The sequence below is a fragment of the Helianthus annuus genome, chromosome 10 (genome assembly GCF_002127325.2).
Source record: "Helianthus annuus cultivar XRQ/B chromosome 10, HanXRQr2.0-SUNRISE, whole genome shotgun sequence".
In the NCBI taxonomy this organism is placed as follows: domain Eukaryota; kingdom Viridiplantae; phylum Streptophyta; class Magnoliopsida; order Asterales; family Asteraceae; genus Helianthus; species Helianthus annuus.
The window spans coordinates 94,111,872-94,127,111 of record NC_035442.2 but is presented as its reverse complement, the minus strand read 5'-3'; the positions used below and the strand labels follow the sequence as shown (position 1 = coordinate 94,127,111).

General features: G+C 40.5%; 1 protein-coding gene and 1 long non-coding RNA gene across 2 annotated transcripts; both read left to right on the top strand.

The window, feature by feature from the left end:
* Window positions 1-242: 242 nt before the first annotated feature.
* On the top strand, window positions 243-2,598 carry LOC110882407. Its single transcript, XR_002560081.2, has 3 exons — window positions 243-444; window positions 1,432-1,480; window positions 2,470-2,598. It is a non-coding gene; the product is annotated as an uncharacterized LOC110882407 (long non-coding RNA).
* Window positions 2,599-3,608: 1,010 nt separating this feature from the next.
* On the top strand, window positions 3,609-11,122 carry LOC110882406. The gene is made up of 2 exons (XM_035978525.1): window positions 3,609-4,504; window positions 10,994-11,122. The coding sequence occupies exons 1-2, from the start codon at window positions 3,661-3,663 to the stop codon at window positions 11,005-11,007; spliced, it is 858 nt and encodes a 285-aa protein (XP_035834418.1). The 5' UTR covers window positions 3,609-3,660; the 3' UTR covers window positions 11,008-11,122.
* The last annotated feature ends 4,118 nt before the right edge of the window (window positions 11,123-15,240 follow it).

Sequence of the window (15,240 nt, the reverse complement as noted above, 5' to 3'; positions counted from 1 at the left end):
ACCCGTTTTAGCCTACATATGGCATATTTATATAAAAATTTACACATGGACCCCCCTCCCCCATCAAAATTTCAGCCATATCAAGAGGGACCCACCAAATTTCTTGATAGATGTTGAAATGATTACAATTGATCTTTCTTGGATTCCTTGAGATTTTTGTAATCATGGAAGATCTTGTTAGATTCCTTTTTTTTGCCTATAAATACCACCACACTCCCCCAACACTTCACTCATCAATCACCTCTCTCTCTCCTCCCTCCCAACCGTCCCCCATCTCTCTCTCTCCATCTTCAAACCTTCAAACTCTTGTTCTTCATGTTCATCACTATTTCTAACAACCTTCAAGTGGTGTGAAGATTCAAGGGTGATCTCAAGGTGTTCTCTAGTGATTCAAGCTTCCCATCATCTTCACACTAGAATTTCTACCCTAGCCTTGTGCTAGTAGTAAGTTCATTCATACTCTTGCCTCACTTCGATTCTTGTTCGATTGTTGATTGTTTTGCTCACACAAAAACTCAAACAGCTTGCTGAGTTGGATTTCCAGCCAACTTCAACAGGCTGTAACGGGATCATTTTAAGTCGAAAAGTGGATTTTCAAAAGCCTAAAATGAATGTTTTGGAATAACTAAACAAATGGCACTGGAATCATAATTTTTCGAGACCGTTTACTATTTTTAAAAGATTATTTTTGGACAGCAGCTCAAGCTGCATTTTTGTTGCAGAAAAAGTGGGTTACTTTCGGAGTCATAACCTTAAACCTGAATAAAATCAACTCATGAAATTTTTACAGTAGATAGACACCATTGTCAGGACGATCCTCCAACTGGAATTTCGTCAAACGGACTTACGGTTGATTTTTAGCGAATATTTCCGTAAACTGCGATCAGAAGGTAGCAAATCTGATTGCAGTCGAGAAAATGATTTTTTATAAAATGTGGGTAACGAATTGGACTTTGATATTTTTACACAATAAATTTTGGAACATATGTCAAATTCTGTAAAAATTTGGTGATTTTTAGAAAGGGTTAACTATTTTATAAAAATCCTCGAAAACAGTCCGGTTTCGAGTTATAAAGCTGAAATGAAGTATGCAACGTTTTGTTTGTCGATATGTCGGTTTGGTGATTGAAAATGAACTATTGATTTTATATAAAAGAAAATGATATGCTATTAAAGCATGGACACCTCTATTTACAGAGGATACTCTGCAGAAATTTTCCGAAAATCCAACACTTAGTAAATATATTCTAGACAAAAGTTTACTAGAACATTGAATGAACAAATATCCCAACATGTCATATGATTAAGTTAAAACATTAACTATTTTAACAAATAATTACCACACGGAACAATATAAGAAACGTGACCCAAAATACTAAACTCTAAGCCAAGGCACGACCCGCTCGTCTAATAGACATTAGTACGTTGTAGGTTGTCGTGTAGCGGACAGGGTTTGAGATTCGATTCAAGACGCACTACTGTGAGTACATAGACCCCTCTTTTACTGTTTTCCAAATGTTTTGGGGTGAAACACATGTGCCTACTTGTTACTTTCATGCTTTCCATGTTTTCATATCATATACTTGCTATGTTCATTAGTACGCTTATAGTACATGATTTACACTGCATTGTTTTGCTATGTATGTTTACTTGGCATACTTAGTACATTGTTTACCTTACATTTTTGCTATGTATGTTGACTGAGCATGCTAGCACATTGATTTACATAACTTTTCTACTTTGTATGTTAACTTAGCATACTTAGTACATTGTTTTCATATAACATGCTTACATTTGGTATAACATTTGGTTTGTACAAACGGGACTTAAATACGTTCATTAACATTAGCTACGCCGCTCGGTAGTAAGTAATGGTACCATAGGACTTGACAAATCCCGTTCCTGACATCCTAGGTTTGTTTGGGTGTAAGGAATGACCGAATCCGAAAACATTTCTTTTGATAACCTTGACTTAGGGTTATCCGTCTGTCTCAAGGCTTGAATGTATGCGTTTAACTTACCACATAAGTGTTAGTATCAATTAAACATGCATTTACTTTGCAAAACATAACTTTTTGATATATTCAAAATACTTTGTTTTGTACATCTTTACATTTGGTTTATGTGACTACACTTTGCTTACCATACATAACATTTGTTGACTACTTTTGGACTTGTACATTTTACACAACAACATATTTTTCAAGACTTTGGTTTACAAAATAGTCTGTTTTATACAAACTCATACTACTTGGTTATTCATTTAACCATATGTTATTCTTTCATTTATACACATCTTCTGATCTTATCGCTTTTCATATAATTTACGAAACAAAACAATTTTCAAGGTTCATGACAAAATTTTATTAAACATTTTCTTAAAACTTAAGTCATGAATCCTATTTTCATAAAACCTATGTATCTCACAGGCATTTTTATGCTGACGTACCTATTTCACATGTGTTTCAGGAGCTGTTGCTTAGGATGTTCGTGACACACTAGGGCGGACCTATGCCTTAGAGACTAAAATAAAGATGGAACTAGTTTAGTTATGTAATGAACACTTTGTTTCAGTTAATTTTAGACTATGCAACCTTCGCTTGATGAATAAAACATAACTTTTAATTACCATGGTTGTGAAACAAAAAATTCTGTTACAACACTCCCCGACGTTTCCGCCACGATTTGTTGTTTTACGTGGTCGGGGTGTGACAGAAGAGTTGGTATCAGAGCCAATGGTTATAGGGAATTAGGTTATTAGTAATGCTTTGACCTAGACTATAACCTTTCTAGGACCCCAACACAAGTTGTCTTGTGTTTAGATTTTAAAACATGCACTTCACCTATCCTTAGGTGATTACCAAAAACAATGCATAATGGAAGGCACGAAGCCAAAATTGATCATTAATCTCTTAAACCCTCCAAGTCTTCAAAATCTCGTCAAAGTTTTGGGTTCTAAATAGTGTGAACACGTGCAAACTGGAAGAGTGAATGCCTGTACCCTGAGTTTTCTGTCTAAGGCTAGAGTGTTCGTACAAATCCACATAATCGGACCAGTCACTCTTACCTGGGAACTCTTGGGGTGAGTGTTCACTTATAGGCGAGCATGTCTTCGCGAAGCATTATTTTTGACCCATTTACTTTGATTAGCCACTGTGTGTCGTTTGTCTGCTTTGTGATACGGACGAATGACCACCATCTTTGCTTTTGTTGATTTCTGTTTCATCTCATTCTTTTCATCTAACCTTCTCATCCGTCTCCTCTCATGTTTCCTCTTTTTTAAGAATGCCTCCTCGACGCGAAAATCCGCTACCAAATGCCGAACTGGCGGAAATCATCGCGCAGCAGATGGCTGCTGCGTTCCCAAATCTTATTGCTCAGTTGAACCAAGCTAACAACAACAACGCTCCATGCAATTTCAAGAGTTTTAACTCGGCTAAACCGCTCAAGTTTAGTGGTTCTGAGGGAGCAACTGGGCTTCTTCAATGGTTCGAGAGCATTGAGAATACTTTTCGTCACGTTCAGTGTCCTGATAATCGCAAAGTCGAGTTTGCTTCCAGTGTGTTTCAGAAGAGGGCGCTTACATGGTGGAACGGGGTTATGAGAGACCGTGGTGCAGAAGTTGCTCTAGCACAAACATGGGCTGAACTTAGGACTCTTATGATGAGGGAATTTTGTCCTCGTCATGAACTGCGAGCCTTGGAAAGGGAGTTTGATGACTTGAAACAGGATAGTGGCGAGCATCGGGCATATACTGATAGGTATGAGGAGCTGAGTTTGTTGTGCCCAACAATGGTTACCCCACTCGATAAGGCTATCGAAAGGTACATCGATGGTCTACCTGACTCAGTGCAAGACATCGTTACTGGTAGTAACCCTACCACAGTCCGTCAGGCGATCGAGTTAGCAGCGACATTGACTGAGTCGCAGATTCGGAAGGGTAAGTTGCACAGGAAGGGGGAGAAAGGTAAGAAGCAGGCGTCTGACAAAGAGGATAGCAAGAAAGGTAAAAACAAGAAGGGTAAGGATTCTAGTTCCTCGAAGGGTTCTAGGAAGCGAAAGGCTTCCCAAAACTACGCCGTTACCGCACAGGCCCAAGCTGCACCAAATCAGCCTGCGCAACCACTTGCCAAGAAGCCTTATCTAGGCAATGCACCTTTGTGCAACAGGTGTAACGGTCATCATCAGCCACACCTCCAGTGTCGTCAATGTACCAACTGTGGAAGACCTGGTCATCTTGCTGCTTCATGCCGCATTCCTGCTAATCAGAATCGGGCAGCTCAGAACCCGGCTCAACAAGTTGCCCAGCCTCTTGCTCAACAACGAGGTCAAGCTGCACGACCTCACTACCCACCAGGTTCTTGTTATAACTGTGGGGATCTGACACACTACCGTAACCAATGTCCAAGATTGGTGAATGCGAATCCAGCTCAGGCTCAGGCTCGAGGTCGAGTCTTCAACATGAATGCACAAGAGGCGCAAGCGGACAATGAAGTGGTTAACGGTACGTTCTTTGTTAATAATCAACCCGCATCTGTTCTTTTTGATTCTGGTGCCGATAAGAGTTTTGTGTCGTTATCTTTTGAGCCATTGCTTCGCGTGTCTAGAACGAAACTAGGTAAGCCTTTGATAGTAGAAGTTGCGAGTGGTAATCCTGTTGTTCTTGATTCTCTTCTTCGCAATTGCCAATTGAACCTTAACGACCATCTTTTTCCTATTGACCTCACACCTATGCAACTTGGAAGCTTCGACATTATTGTGGGTATGGATTGGTTAGCCAAGCATCACGCGGAGGTAGTTTGTTTTGAGAAGATCGTTCGTGTGCCGCTCCCGTCAGGTGAGATCCTTCAGGTTCGTGGTGAGAAACCGGCTAGTAGCCTCAAGCTTATGTCTTGTTTTCAAGCTCGGAAGTATCTGCGAAAGAACTATGTGGCCTTCTTGGCACATGTTACGGCAGATAAAGATCAAGGTAAGCCTATTCAAAATATCCCTGTTGTTCGGGATTATCAGGAGCTGTTTCCTGAAGAGTTGCCTGGTCTACCCCCAGCACGCCAAGTCGAGTTCCGTATCGATCTCGTACCTGGTGCAAATCCTATTGCCAGAGCTCCATATCGTCTTGCACCGTCTGAGATGCAAGAGCTATCTAAGCAGCTTCAGGAGCTTTCTGACAAAGGTTTCATCCGTCCTAGCTTTTCACCTTGGGGCGCTCCCGTTCTTTTTGTCAAGAAGAAGGATGGATCCTTCAGAATGTGTATCGATTATCGTGAGCTGAATAAGCTTACTATCAAGAATCGATATCCCCTACCTCGCATTGATGATCTCTTTGACCAGTTACAGGGTGCTTCTTATTTTTCGAAGATCGATCTTCGTTCTGGGTATCATCAACTTCGTGTGCATGAAGAGGATATTCCCAAGACTGCTTTCCGCACTCGTTATGGGCATTATGAGTTCACAGTAATGCCGTTCGGTTTGACCAATGCTCCTGCTGTTTTCATGGACTTGATGAATAGGGTTTGCAAGCCTTATTTGGATAAGTTCATCATCGTTTTTATTGATGACATCTTGATATACTCCAAGACGCAAGCTGATCATGAGCAACATCTTCGTCTTACTCTCGAACTCCTAAAGAAAGAGCAACTTTTTGCCAAATTCTCCAAGTGCGAATTTTGGCTTAAGGAAGTTCAATTTTTGGGGCATATTGTCGACGAACAAGGTATTCATGTAGATCCCTCCAAGATCAGTGCGATTAAGGATTGGGATACACCTACTACCCCTACTGAGGTTCGTTCTTTTCTTGGTCTCGCGGGTTATTACCGCCGCTTCATAGAGAATTTCTCAAAGATTGCAGTCCCTTTAACTGCTCTAACTCAGAAGAATCAGCCCTTTGAATGGGGTTCTAAACAAGAAGAAGCGTTTCAGACCTTGAAGCAGAAGCTTTGTGACGCACCTATTCTGACTTTGCCTGAGGGCAATGATGATTTCATCGTTTATTGCGATGCATCTAAATTGGGTCTTGGCTGTGTTCTGATGCAAAGGAACAAAGTTATAGCCTACGCATCAAGACAATTGAAGGTGCATGAGAAGAACTACACCACTCATGATCTAGAGTTGGGTGCAGTTGTCTTCGCTCTTAAGATCTGGAGACACTATTTGTATGGTACAAAGTGTGTGGTTTTCACTGACCACAAAAGTCTTCAGCATATCTTCAATCAGAAAGAACTCAACATGAGGCAACGACGTTGGGTTGAGCTTCTAAACGACTATGACTGCGAGATTCGCTACCATCCTGGTAAGGCGAATGTCGTAGCCGATGCTTTGAGTCGTAAAGAACGTGTTAAGCTTCATTGTGTTGGTGTTCAATCTGATATTCAAGCTCGACCCGATATTCAAGCCCGCATCTCTCAGGCTCAACATGCTTGTGTTTCACAAGACTTGATGGGTAAGGAGTTACCCTATCACATTAAGCCTGATCTTGAACTGAAGGACGATGGATCGTATTATTTCATGGACCGTTTGTGGGTCCCAAGCCTAGATGATCTTCGCACTTTGCTCATGGATGAAGCTCATAAGTCTCGTTATTCTATTCATCCTGGCTCAGATAAGATGTATAAGGATCTTCGTACTCGGTATTGGTGGCCCGGTATGAAGAAAGACATTGCCTTATATGTTTCAAAATGCCTTACTTGTCTTAAGGTCAAAGCTGAACACCAACATCCTTCTGGTCTTTTGGAGCAACCAGAGATTCCAGTTTGGAAATGGGAAAACATTGCTATGGATCTTATTACCAAACTTCCGCGCACTAAGAAAGGTCATGATGCCATCTGGGTAATTGTGGATCGTCTTACTAAATCAGCGCATTTCTTGCCAATCCGTGAGGATTTTTCTGCTGAAAAGTTAGCTAAAATCTATGTGGATGAAATTGTATCTCGACATGGTGTTCCTTTGAACATTATTTCTGATAGGGATGCTCGCTTCTCTTCTCGATTTTGGAGAACCATGCAATCTGCCATGGGGACCCAACTCAATCTGAGCACAGCCTATCATCCACAAACAGATGGCCAAACTGAAAGAACAATCCAGACTTTGGAGGATATGCTTAGAGCTAGTGTGATCGACTTTGGTGGTAGTTGGGATTCACATCTTCCATTGATTGAATTTTCCTACAACAACAGTTATCACTCCAGCATCAACATGGCTCCTTTCGAGGCTCTCTATGGTCGAAAATGTCGTTCACCAGTCTGCTGGAATGAGATAGGTGAAGCTCAACTTACTGGACCTGACCTCATTCTAGAGACAACTGATAAGGTTAAGAAAGTTCGTGATAACCTTCAGACAGCTCGAAGCCGTCAAAAGAGTTACGCGGACCAACGACGCAAGCCCTTGGAATTTCAAGTCGGTGATCGTGTATTACTTAAGGTCTCACCTTGGAAAGGTGTGATCAGATTTGGAAAGAAAGGAAAACTTGCACCTAGATATGTTGGACCATTCAAGATCGTGGAAAGAATCGGTAAGGTAGCCTACAGACTTGAGTTACCTCCTGAACTTGGAAACGTTCACCCAACCTTCCATGTGTCCAATCTCAAAAAGTGTTTAGCTGACGAGAACCTCCACATACCGCTTGACGAAATACGTGTTGATAAAACACTGCATTTTGTCGAGAAACCTGTGGAGATAGTGGACCGTACATTCAGGCAGTTGAAGAACAAACGGATTCATTTGGTCAAGGTTCGCTGGGAATCCAAACGTGGCCCTGAGTTTACTTGGGAACGTAAGGACCAGATGAAGGCGAAATATCCGCATTTGTTTTCACAAGTTTCCTCTAAATAAAATTTCGGGACGAAATTTCCTAAAGTAGGGGAGACTGTGACAACTGTGTTCTGTAAGCGTCGTATAATGTAAAACAATGTGAATTATCAATAAAACAATGTGCTTTGGTGTTATTATGTGTGTATTTATGTTTGATGATTTTACAATTTGATTCGACTCCGATTTCAAGCTTTAAATCGATTTCTAGAGAGTTATATGCAAAACTGGTGCATAAACGCAATCAGTTTAACGCAACGTACACTCCGGAACTATGACGTAAGCTTAACATACCTTAAATATCCTTTACATAACTTAGAAATAAGTTCCAAAGGATTCTGTATGGCAAAAACATGTTCATTTGAACTAAAGGACTATTTACGACAAAACTGCGAAACTAACGCTGGTGACCGCCCGGATAATATTTAAATCCCAAAAATATTCTGTTATGATTAAAAACTTTATTTTTATCAGGTCCGTGTTGAAAAATAAATTAAAACGCCTAAAAACGCTAATTTTTCAAGTTTAAGCGCGTACCGCGTGTTTCTGTGCGACACAGTGCTTCTACTGCAAAACGCAGACAACGCAGCCAGTCTTGGCAACTGAAATTTTATTCCAACAATATTTTGGTAGGTTTATTTTTGTAGAGTAATAAAAATAATTTAGAACGCCATAAATCGGGATTTAAACGCTAGATAAAATACCCGGTATCTAGTTAAACACCCGTTTTAGCCTACATATGGCATATTTATATAAAAATTTACACATGGACCCCCCTCCCCCATCAAAATTTCAGCCATATCAAGAGGGACCCACCAAATTTCTTGATAGATGTTGAAATGATTACAATTGATCTTTCTTGGATTCCTTGAGATTTTTGTAATCATGGAAGATCTTGTTAGATTCCTTTTTTTTGCCTATAAATACCACCACACTCCCCCAACACTTCACTCATCAATCACCTCTCTCTCTCCTCCCTCCCAACCGTCCCCCATCTCTCTCTCTCCATCTTCAAACCTTCAAACTCTTGTTCTTCATGTTCATCACTATTTCTAACAACCTTCAAGTGGTGTGAAGATTCAAGGGTGATCTCAAGGTGTTCTCTAGTGATTCAAGCTTCCCATCATCTTCACACTAGAATTTCTACCCTAGCCTTGTGCTAGTAGTAAGTTCATTCATACTCTTGCCTCACTTCGATTCTTGTTCGATTGTTGATTGTTTTGCTCACACAAAAACTCAAACAGCTTGCTGAGTTGGATTTCCAGCCAACTTCAACAGGCTGTAACGGGATCATTTTAAGTCGAAAAGTGGATTTTCAAAAGCCTAAAATGAATGTTTTGGAATAACTAAACAAATGGCACTGGAATCATAATTTTTCGAGACCGTTTACTATTTTTAAAAGATTATTTTTGGACAGCAGCTCAAGCTGCATTTTTGTTGCAGAAAAAGTGGGTTACTTTCGGAGTCATAACCTTAAACCTGAATAAAATCAACTCATGAAATTTTTACAGTAGATAGACACCATTGTCAGGACGATCCTCCAACTGGAATTTCATCAAACGGACTTACGGTTGATTTTTAGCGAATATTTCCGTAAACTGCGATCAGAAGGTAGCAAATCTGATTGCAGTCGAGAAAATGATTTTTTATAAAATGTGGCTAACGAATTGGACTTTGATATTTTTACACAATAAATTTTGGAACATATGTCATATTCTGTAAAAATTTGGTGATTTTTAGAAAGGGTTAACTATTTTATAAAAATCCTCGAAAACAGTCCGGTTTCGAGTTATAAAGCTGAAATGAAGTATGCAACGTTTTGTTTGTCGATATGTCGGTTTGGTGATTGAAAATGAACTATTGATTTTATATAAAAGAAAATGATATGCTATTAAAGCATGGACACCTCTATTTACAGAGGATACTCTGCAGAAATTTTCCGAAAATCCAACACTTAGTAAATATATTCTAGACAAAAGTTTACTAGAACATTGAATGAACAAATATCCCAACATGTCATATGATTAAGTTAAAACATTAACTATTTTAACAAATAATTACCACACGGAACAATATAAGAAACGTGACCCAAAATACTAAACTCTAAGCCAAGGCACGACCCGCTCGTCTAATAGACATTAGTACGTTGTAGGTTGTCGTGTAGCGGACAGGGTTTGAGATTCGATTCAAGACGCACTACTGTGAGTACATAGACCCCTCTTTTACTGTTTTCCAAATGTTTTGGGGTGAAACACATGTGCCTACTTGTTACTTTCATGCTTTCCATGTTTTCATATCATATACTTGCTATGTTCATTAGTACGCTTATAGTACATGATTTACACTGCATTGTTTTGCTATGTATGTTTACTTGGCATACTTAGTACATTGTTTACCTTACATTTTTGCTATGTATGTTGACTGAGCATGCTAGCACATTGATTTACATAACTTTTCTACTTTGTATGTTAACTTAGCATACTTAGTACATTGTTTTCATATAACATGCTTACATTTGGTATAACATTTGGTTTGTACAAACGGGACTTAAATACGTTCATTAACATTAGCTACGCCGCTCGGTAGTAAGTAATGGTACCATAGGACTTGACAAATCCCGTTCCTGACATCCTAGGTTTGTTTGGGTGTAAGGAATGACCGAATCCGAAAACATTTCTTTTGATAACCTTGACTTAGGGTTATCCGTCTGTCTCAAGGCTTGAATGTATGCGTTTAACTTACCACATAAGTGTTAGTATCAATTAAACATGCATTTACTTTGCAAAACATAACTTTTTGATATATTCAAAATACTTTGTTTTGTACATCTTTACATTTGGTTTATGTGACTACACTTTGCTTACCATACATAACATTTGTTGACTACTTTTGGACTTGTACATTTTACACAACAACATATTTTTCAAGACTTTGGTTTACAAAATAGTCTGTTTTATACAAACTCATACTACTTGGTTATTCATTTAACCATATGTTATTCTTTCATTTATACACATCTTCTGATCTTATCGCTTTTCATATAATTTACGAAACAAAACAATTTTCAAGGTTCATGACAAAATTTTATTAAACATTTTCTTAAAACTTAAGTCATGAATCCTATTTTCATAAAACCTATGTATCTCACAGGCATTTTTATGCTGACGTACCTATTTCACATGTGTTTCAGGAGCTGTTGCTTAGGATGTTCGTGACACACTAGGGCGGACCTATGCCTTAGAGACTAAAATAAAGATGGAACTAGTTTAGTTATGTAATGAACACTTTGTTTCAGTTAATTTTAGACTATGCAACCTTCGCTTGATGAATAAAACATAACTTTTAATTACCATGGTTGTGAAACAAAAAATTCTGTTACAACACTCCCCGACGTTTCCGCCACGATTTGTTGTTTTACGTGGTCGGGGTGTGACATATAAAGGCCGCCCATACCCACCAATTAGGATAATTTAGCCGCTTAACAACATTAATCAAATGAGGTGAGTTGGTTACGTGAAAGGCTAGCTGCCACTCACAAAAATTTCGGTTCTTTAATATTAGTGGGCCAAGCCCACAGCCAATTGTCCTTGACTAACCACCCTAACCCACCAACCAAAACATCACACATGCAATTCAAATAAATAACAAAAGAAGAAAACATGCTGGCTGACAATTCACGTGCATTGCATATTATCCCTTCTATGGGTTTGAGTGTGTCATACATCCTTAATTTCGATTGGACCAATCTTTTCACTAGCCAACTATTTAGCCAATCACATGATCCCTATCTTTTTGGCTCCACATTCTAGTAAACACCATGCACTTGCATATTTGACTTTTTGTTATAACTAGAGGTGTAGAGCCACATTTTGTTGATTGGACCTACCATGACCCAACCGCCAATTCCCCCCAATGATATACAACATTCAATCAACATGACACAAATATTAAACACTTAAAAAAACTGACAAGTCATGTACAAGATGATAGCCGACCATTTATGTGGCCACCCTTCGGTGTTATTGGGCCAATAAAACGGTGGGTTTGATTTTCTTTTATACACATAATAATGATACCAGGGAAATATGATGTCAACAAAAAAACATGCGAGATATGTTATCGGACCGAAGGAAACGTAGCAGTCAACCACTATCATGACAATTATCATTACAGAGATATGTGGAATATTATTCAAATAACCGTATTAACACGTATTCGGATCATAATTTGCACTAACCGCAATGAATAAGGAAGTGATTCCGATCGTTCGTCCTTTTGGGATCACGAGGTCACACGGCTGCCGTCAAATGGGGAGGAGTCTAGGGTTTTTAGTATTTTTTTTATATCTATCATCGTCCCCTTGATCTAATATATATTTAACGCAAACAATCTGGGCCGTAATTGGGCTTTGGTGGTTTTGGCGAATCAAGGCTCGGCGAAACACATATGTTTCGTCGAGTCGGTTAAATGGCAAATAAATTCTGTTTCGTCGGGCATTACGTGATTTAGTCTAAGCATTTTAATAATAATTCTAATATTATTTTCTACAACAGCAAGTAATCACATATATGCAAAATGACAATACGTTTCATTAAAACACAACGCGTACAATTTCAAGTCCACAAGCCAAACAACTAAACAGTCAAAGTCAACGCGCATCTAATGCGAAAGTGGAAGTCAGAAACTCGAGTTGTCACAGGTTTGGCGCCAGAGATTCAGAGTCATGTGACATCGGCTAATCTTGACAACATTCAGGCTATTCAACGCCTTGCGCATCGCCTCACAGATCAGGCAGTGGATCAGAACAGGCTGCCTAAACGCATCAGCGCTACTGCTACCGTTACCACTTCTACTACACTTGCTACTCCCAGTGACAACAAGAGAAAATGGGATGGGGATTCCAGCAAGGGATCAGCTTCAGTTTAGTCACAGGTTCAGCAGTGAAAGACTGACAGTTATCAGAGTCCCAGTCAGCACTCTTCAGGCAGTCACAGGCAGGGCGGATATCGAGGGAACCTCCCAAAGTGCAACAACTGCAACAGACACCACAGTGGCCAGTGTAACAAGGGTCGTTGTCAAAGATGCCTCAAGATGGGTCATGAGGCCAAAGATTGTAGAAGCCCTCGACCTGCGAACCAGAATCAGCAGCAACCACAAGCACAGCAGAATCAGCAACAGGGCAACAAGGGGTGTTTTCATTGCGGCGCAGAAGGGCACTTCAAAAGGCACTGTCCTCAGCTAAACAGGAACCAGAACAACAACAACAATAACAACAATCAGGGAAATGGCAACAACAACAACAACGGTGGGAACAACAACGGCAACGAAGCAAGGGGTCGTGCATTTGTGTTGGGGCAGGGTGATGCCAGAAATGATCCCAACGTCGTTATGGGTAAGTTTCTTCTCGACGATATTTATGTTACTGTTTTGTTTGATTCGGGTGCGGATACGAGTTATATGTCTTTGAAAATGAGTAAATTGTTAAAACGTACACCAACTCCCCTAAATACCAAACATGTCGTAGAGTTAGCTAATGGTAAAAGTCTAGATGCAACACAAATAGTTCAGGGTTATAATCTTATCCTCGCTGGTCAAGCTTTCACCATCGATCTCATTACTATAGTTCTGGGTAGTTTTGACATCGTCGTTGGTATGGACTGGTTATCCAAGCAGCAGGCAGAGATTCTATGTAAAGAAAAGATCATTCGTATTCCCCGCACTGGTAAAGAACCTCTCGAAGTTCAAGGCGACAAGAGTGGTGCTGTGGTTGGCATCATCTCTTTCTTGAAGGCTCAGAAATGTTTGCGAAAGGGTCATACGGCTATTTTGGCACTGGTTACTGATGCAACGACGAAAGAGAAAAGAATAGAGAATATTCAAGTTGTACGCGAATTTCCTCAAGTGTTTCCTGAAGATTTACCTGGTCTATCGCCTCATCGCCAGGTTGAGTTTCAAGTTGAACTAGCTCCAGGAGCAGCACCAATAGCCCGCGCACCGTATCGTTTAGCTCCAACTGAACTGGAGGAACTGTCTAAGCAACTACAAGAGCTCTTGGATAAGGGCTTCATTCGTCCAAGCTCTTCGCCTTGGGGAGCTCCAGTACTATTTGTGAAAAAGAAGGATGGCACTTTCAGGATGTGCATAGATTACCGTGAGCTGAACAAGGTCACAGTGAAGAACCGCTATCCTCTTCCTCGTATTGACGACTTATTCGACCAGTTGCAAGGGTCGAGCTACTACTCCAAGATTGATCTAAGGTCTGGTTATCATCAGCTGAGAGTCCGGGATGAGGACGTTTCCAAGACAGCATTCAGAACTCGCTACGGTCACTACAAGTTTCTAGTCATGCCATTTGGGCTGACGAACGTGCCTGCAGTTTTCATGGATCTTATGAACAGGGTGTGCAAACCCTATCTTGATAAGTTCGTCATTGTCTTCATCGACGACATTCTGATCTACTCCAAGAGTCAGGAGGAACACGAGCAGCACTTACGTCTTATCTTGGAACTTCTTCGAAAGGAACAATTGTACGCCAAGTTTTCAAAATGCGACTTCTGGCTTCGTGAAGTCCACTTCTTAGGCCATGTGGTGAACAGGGATGGGATTCATGTCGATCCATCCAAGGTAGATTGGATCAGGAACTGGCCTGCACCGTGTACACCAACGGAAATACGCCAATTCTTGGGTTTGGCGGGGTACTACAGACGATTCATTAAAGACTTTTCGAAGATCGCATAGCCGCTTATGCTACTGACACAGAAAGGTGTCACCTACTGTTGGGGAGATTCCCAGGAAACCGCTTTCCAGTACCTAAAGGATAGGCTTTGCAGCGCACCTATTCTCTCATTGCCAGAGGGCACGGATGATTTTGTGGTCTATTGTGACGCGTCGATACAGGGACTTGGTTGTGTATTGATGCAGCGGGATAAGGTTATTGCTTACGCTTCTCGTCAACTCAAGGTTCACGAACGGAACTACACGACGCACGATTTAGAGCTGGGAGCTGTTGTTTTTGCACTTAAGATATGGCGACACTACCTGTACGGTACCAAGTGCACAATTTACACCGATCACAGGAGTCTCGAGCATATCTTCAAGCAGAAGGAATTGAATATGCGTCAGCGAAGATGGGTTGAACTTTTAAACGATTACGAATGCGCTATTAAGTATCATCCAGGCAAAGCCAATGTTGTGGCTGACGCTCTCAGTCGAAAGGACACTCTACCTAGACGCGTGCGAGCCTTGCAGCTCACTATTCAGTCCAGTCTTCCTGCACAAATACGAACTGCTCAGATGGAAGCATTAAAGCCCGAAAACGTCAAAGCTGAAGCTTTACGTGGCTCAAGGCAACGATTAGAACAAAAGGAAGACGGCGCCTACTATGTAACAGGACGTATTTGGGTTCCACTATATGGTGGTTTACGAGAACTTGTGATG

Excerpts from the sequence above, each read along its gene's own strand:
- LOC110882406 (XM_035978525.1), top strand. The coding sequence starts at position 3,661 with ATGATGAGGGAATTTTGTCCTCGTCATGAACTGCGAGCCTTGGAAAGG.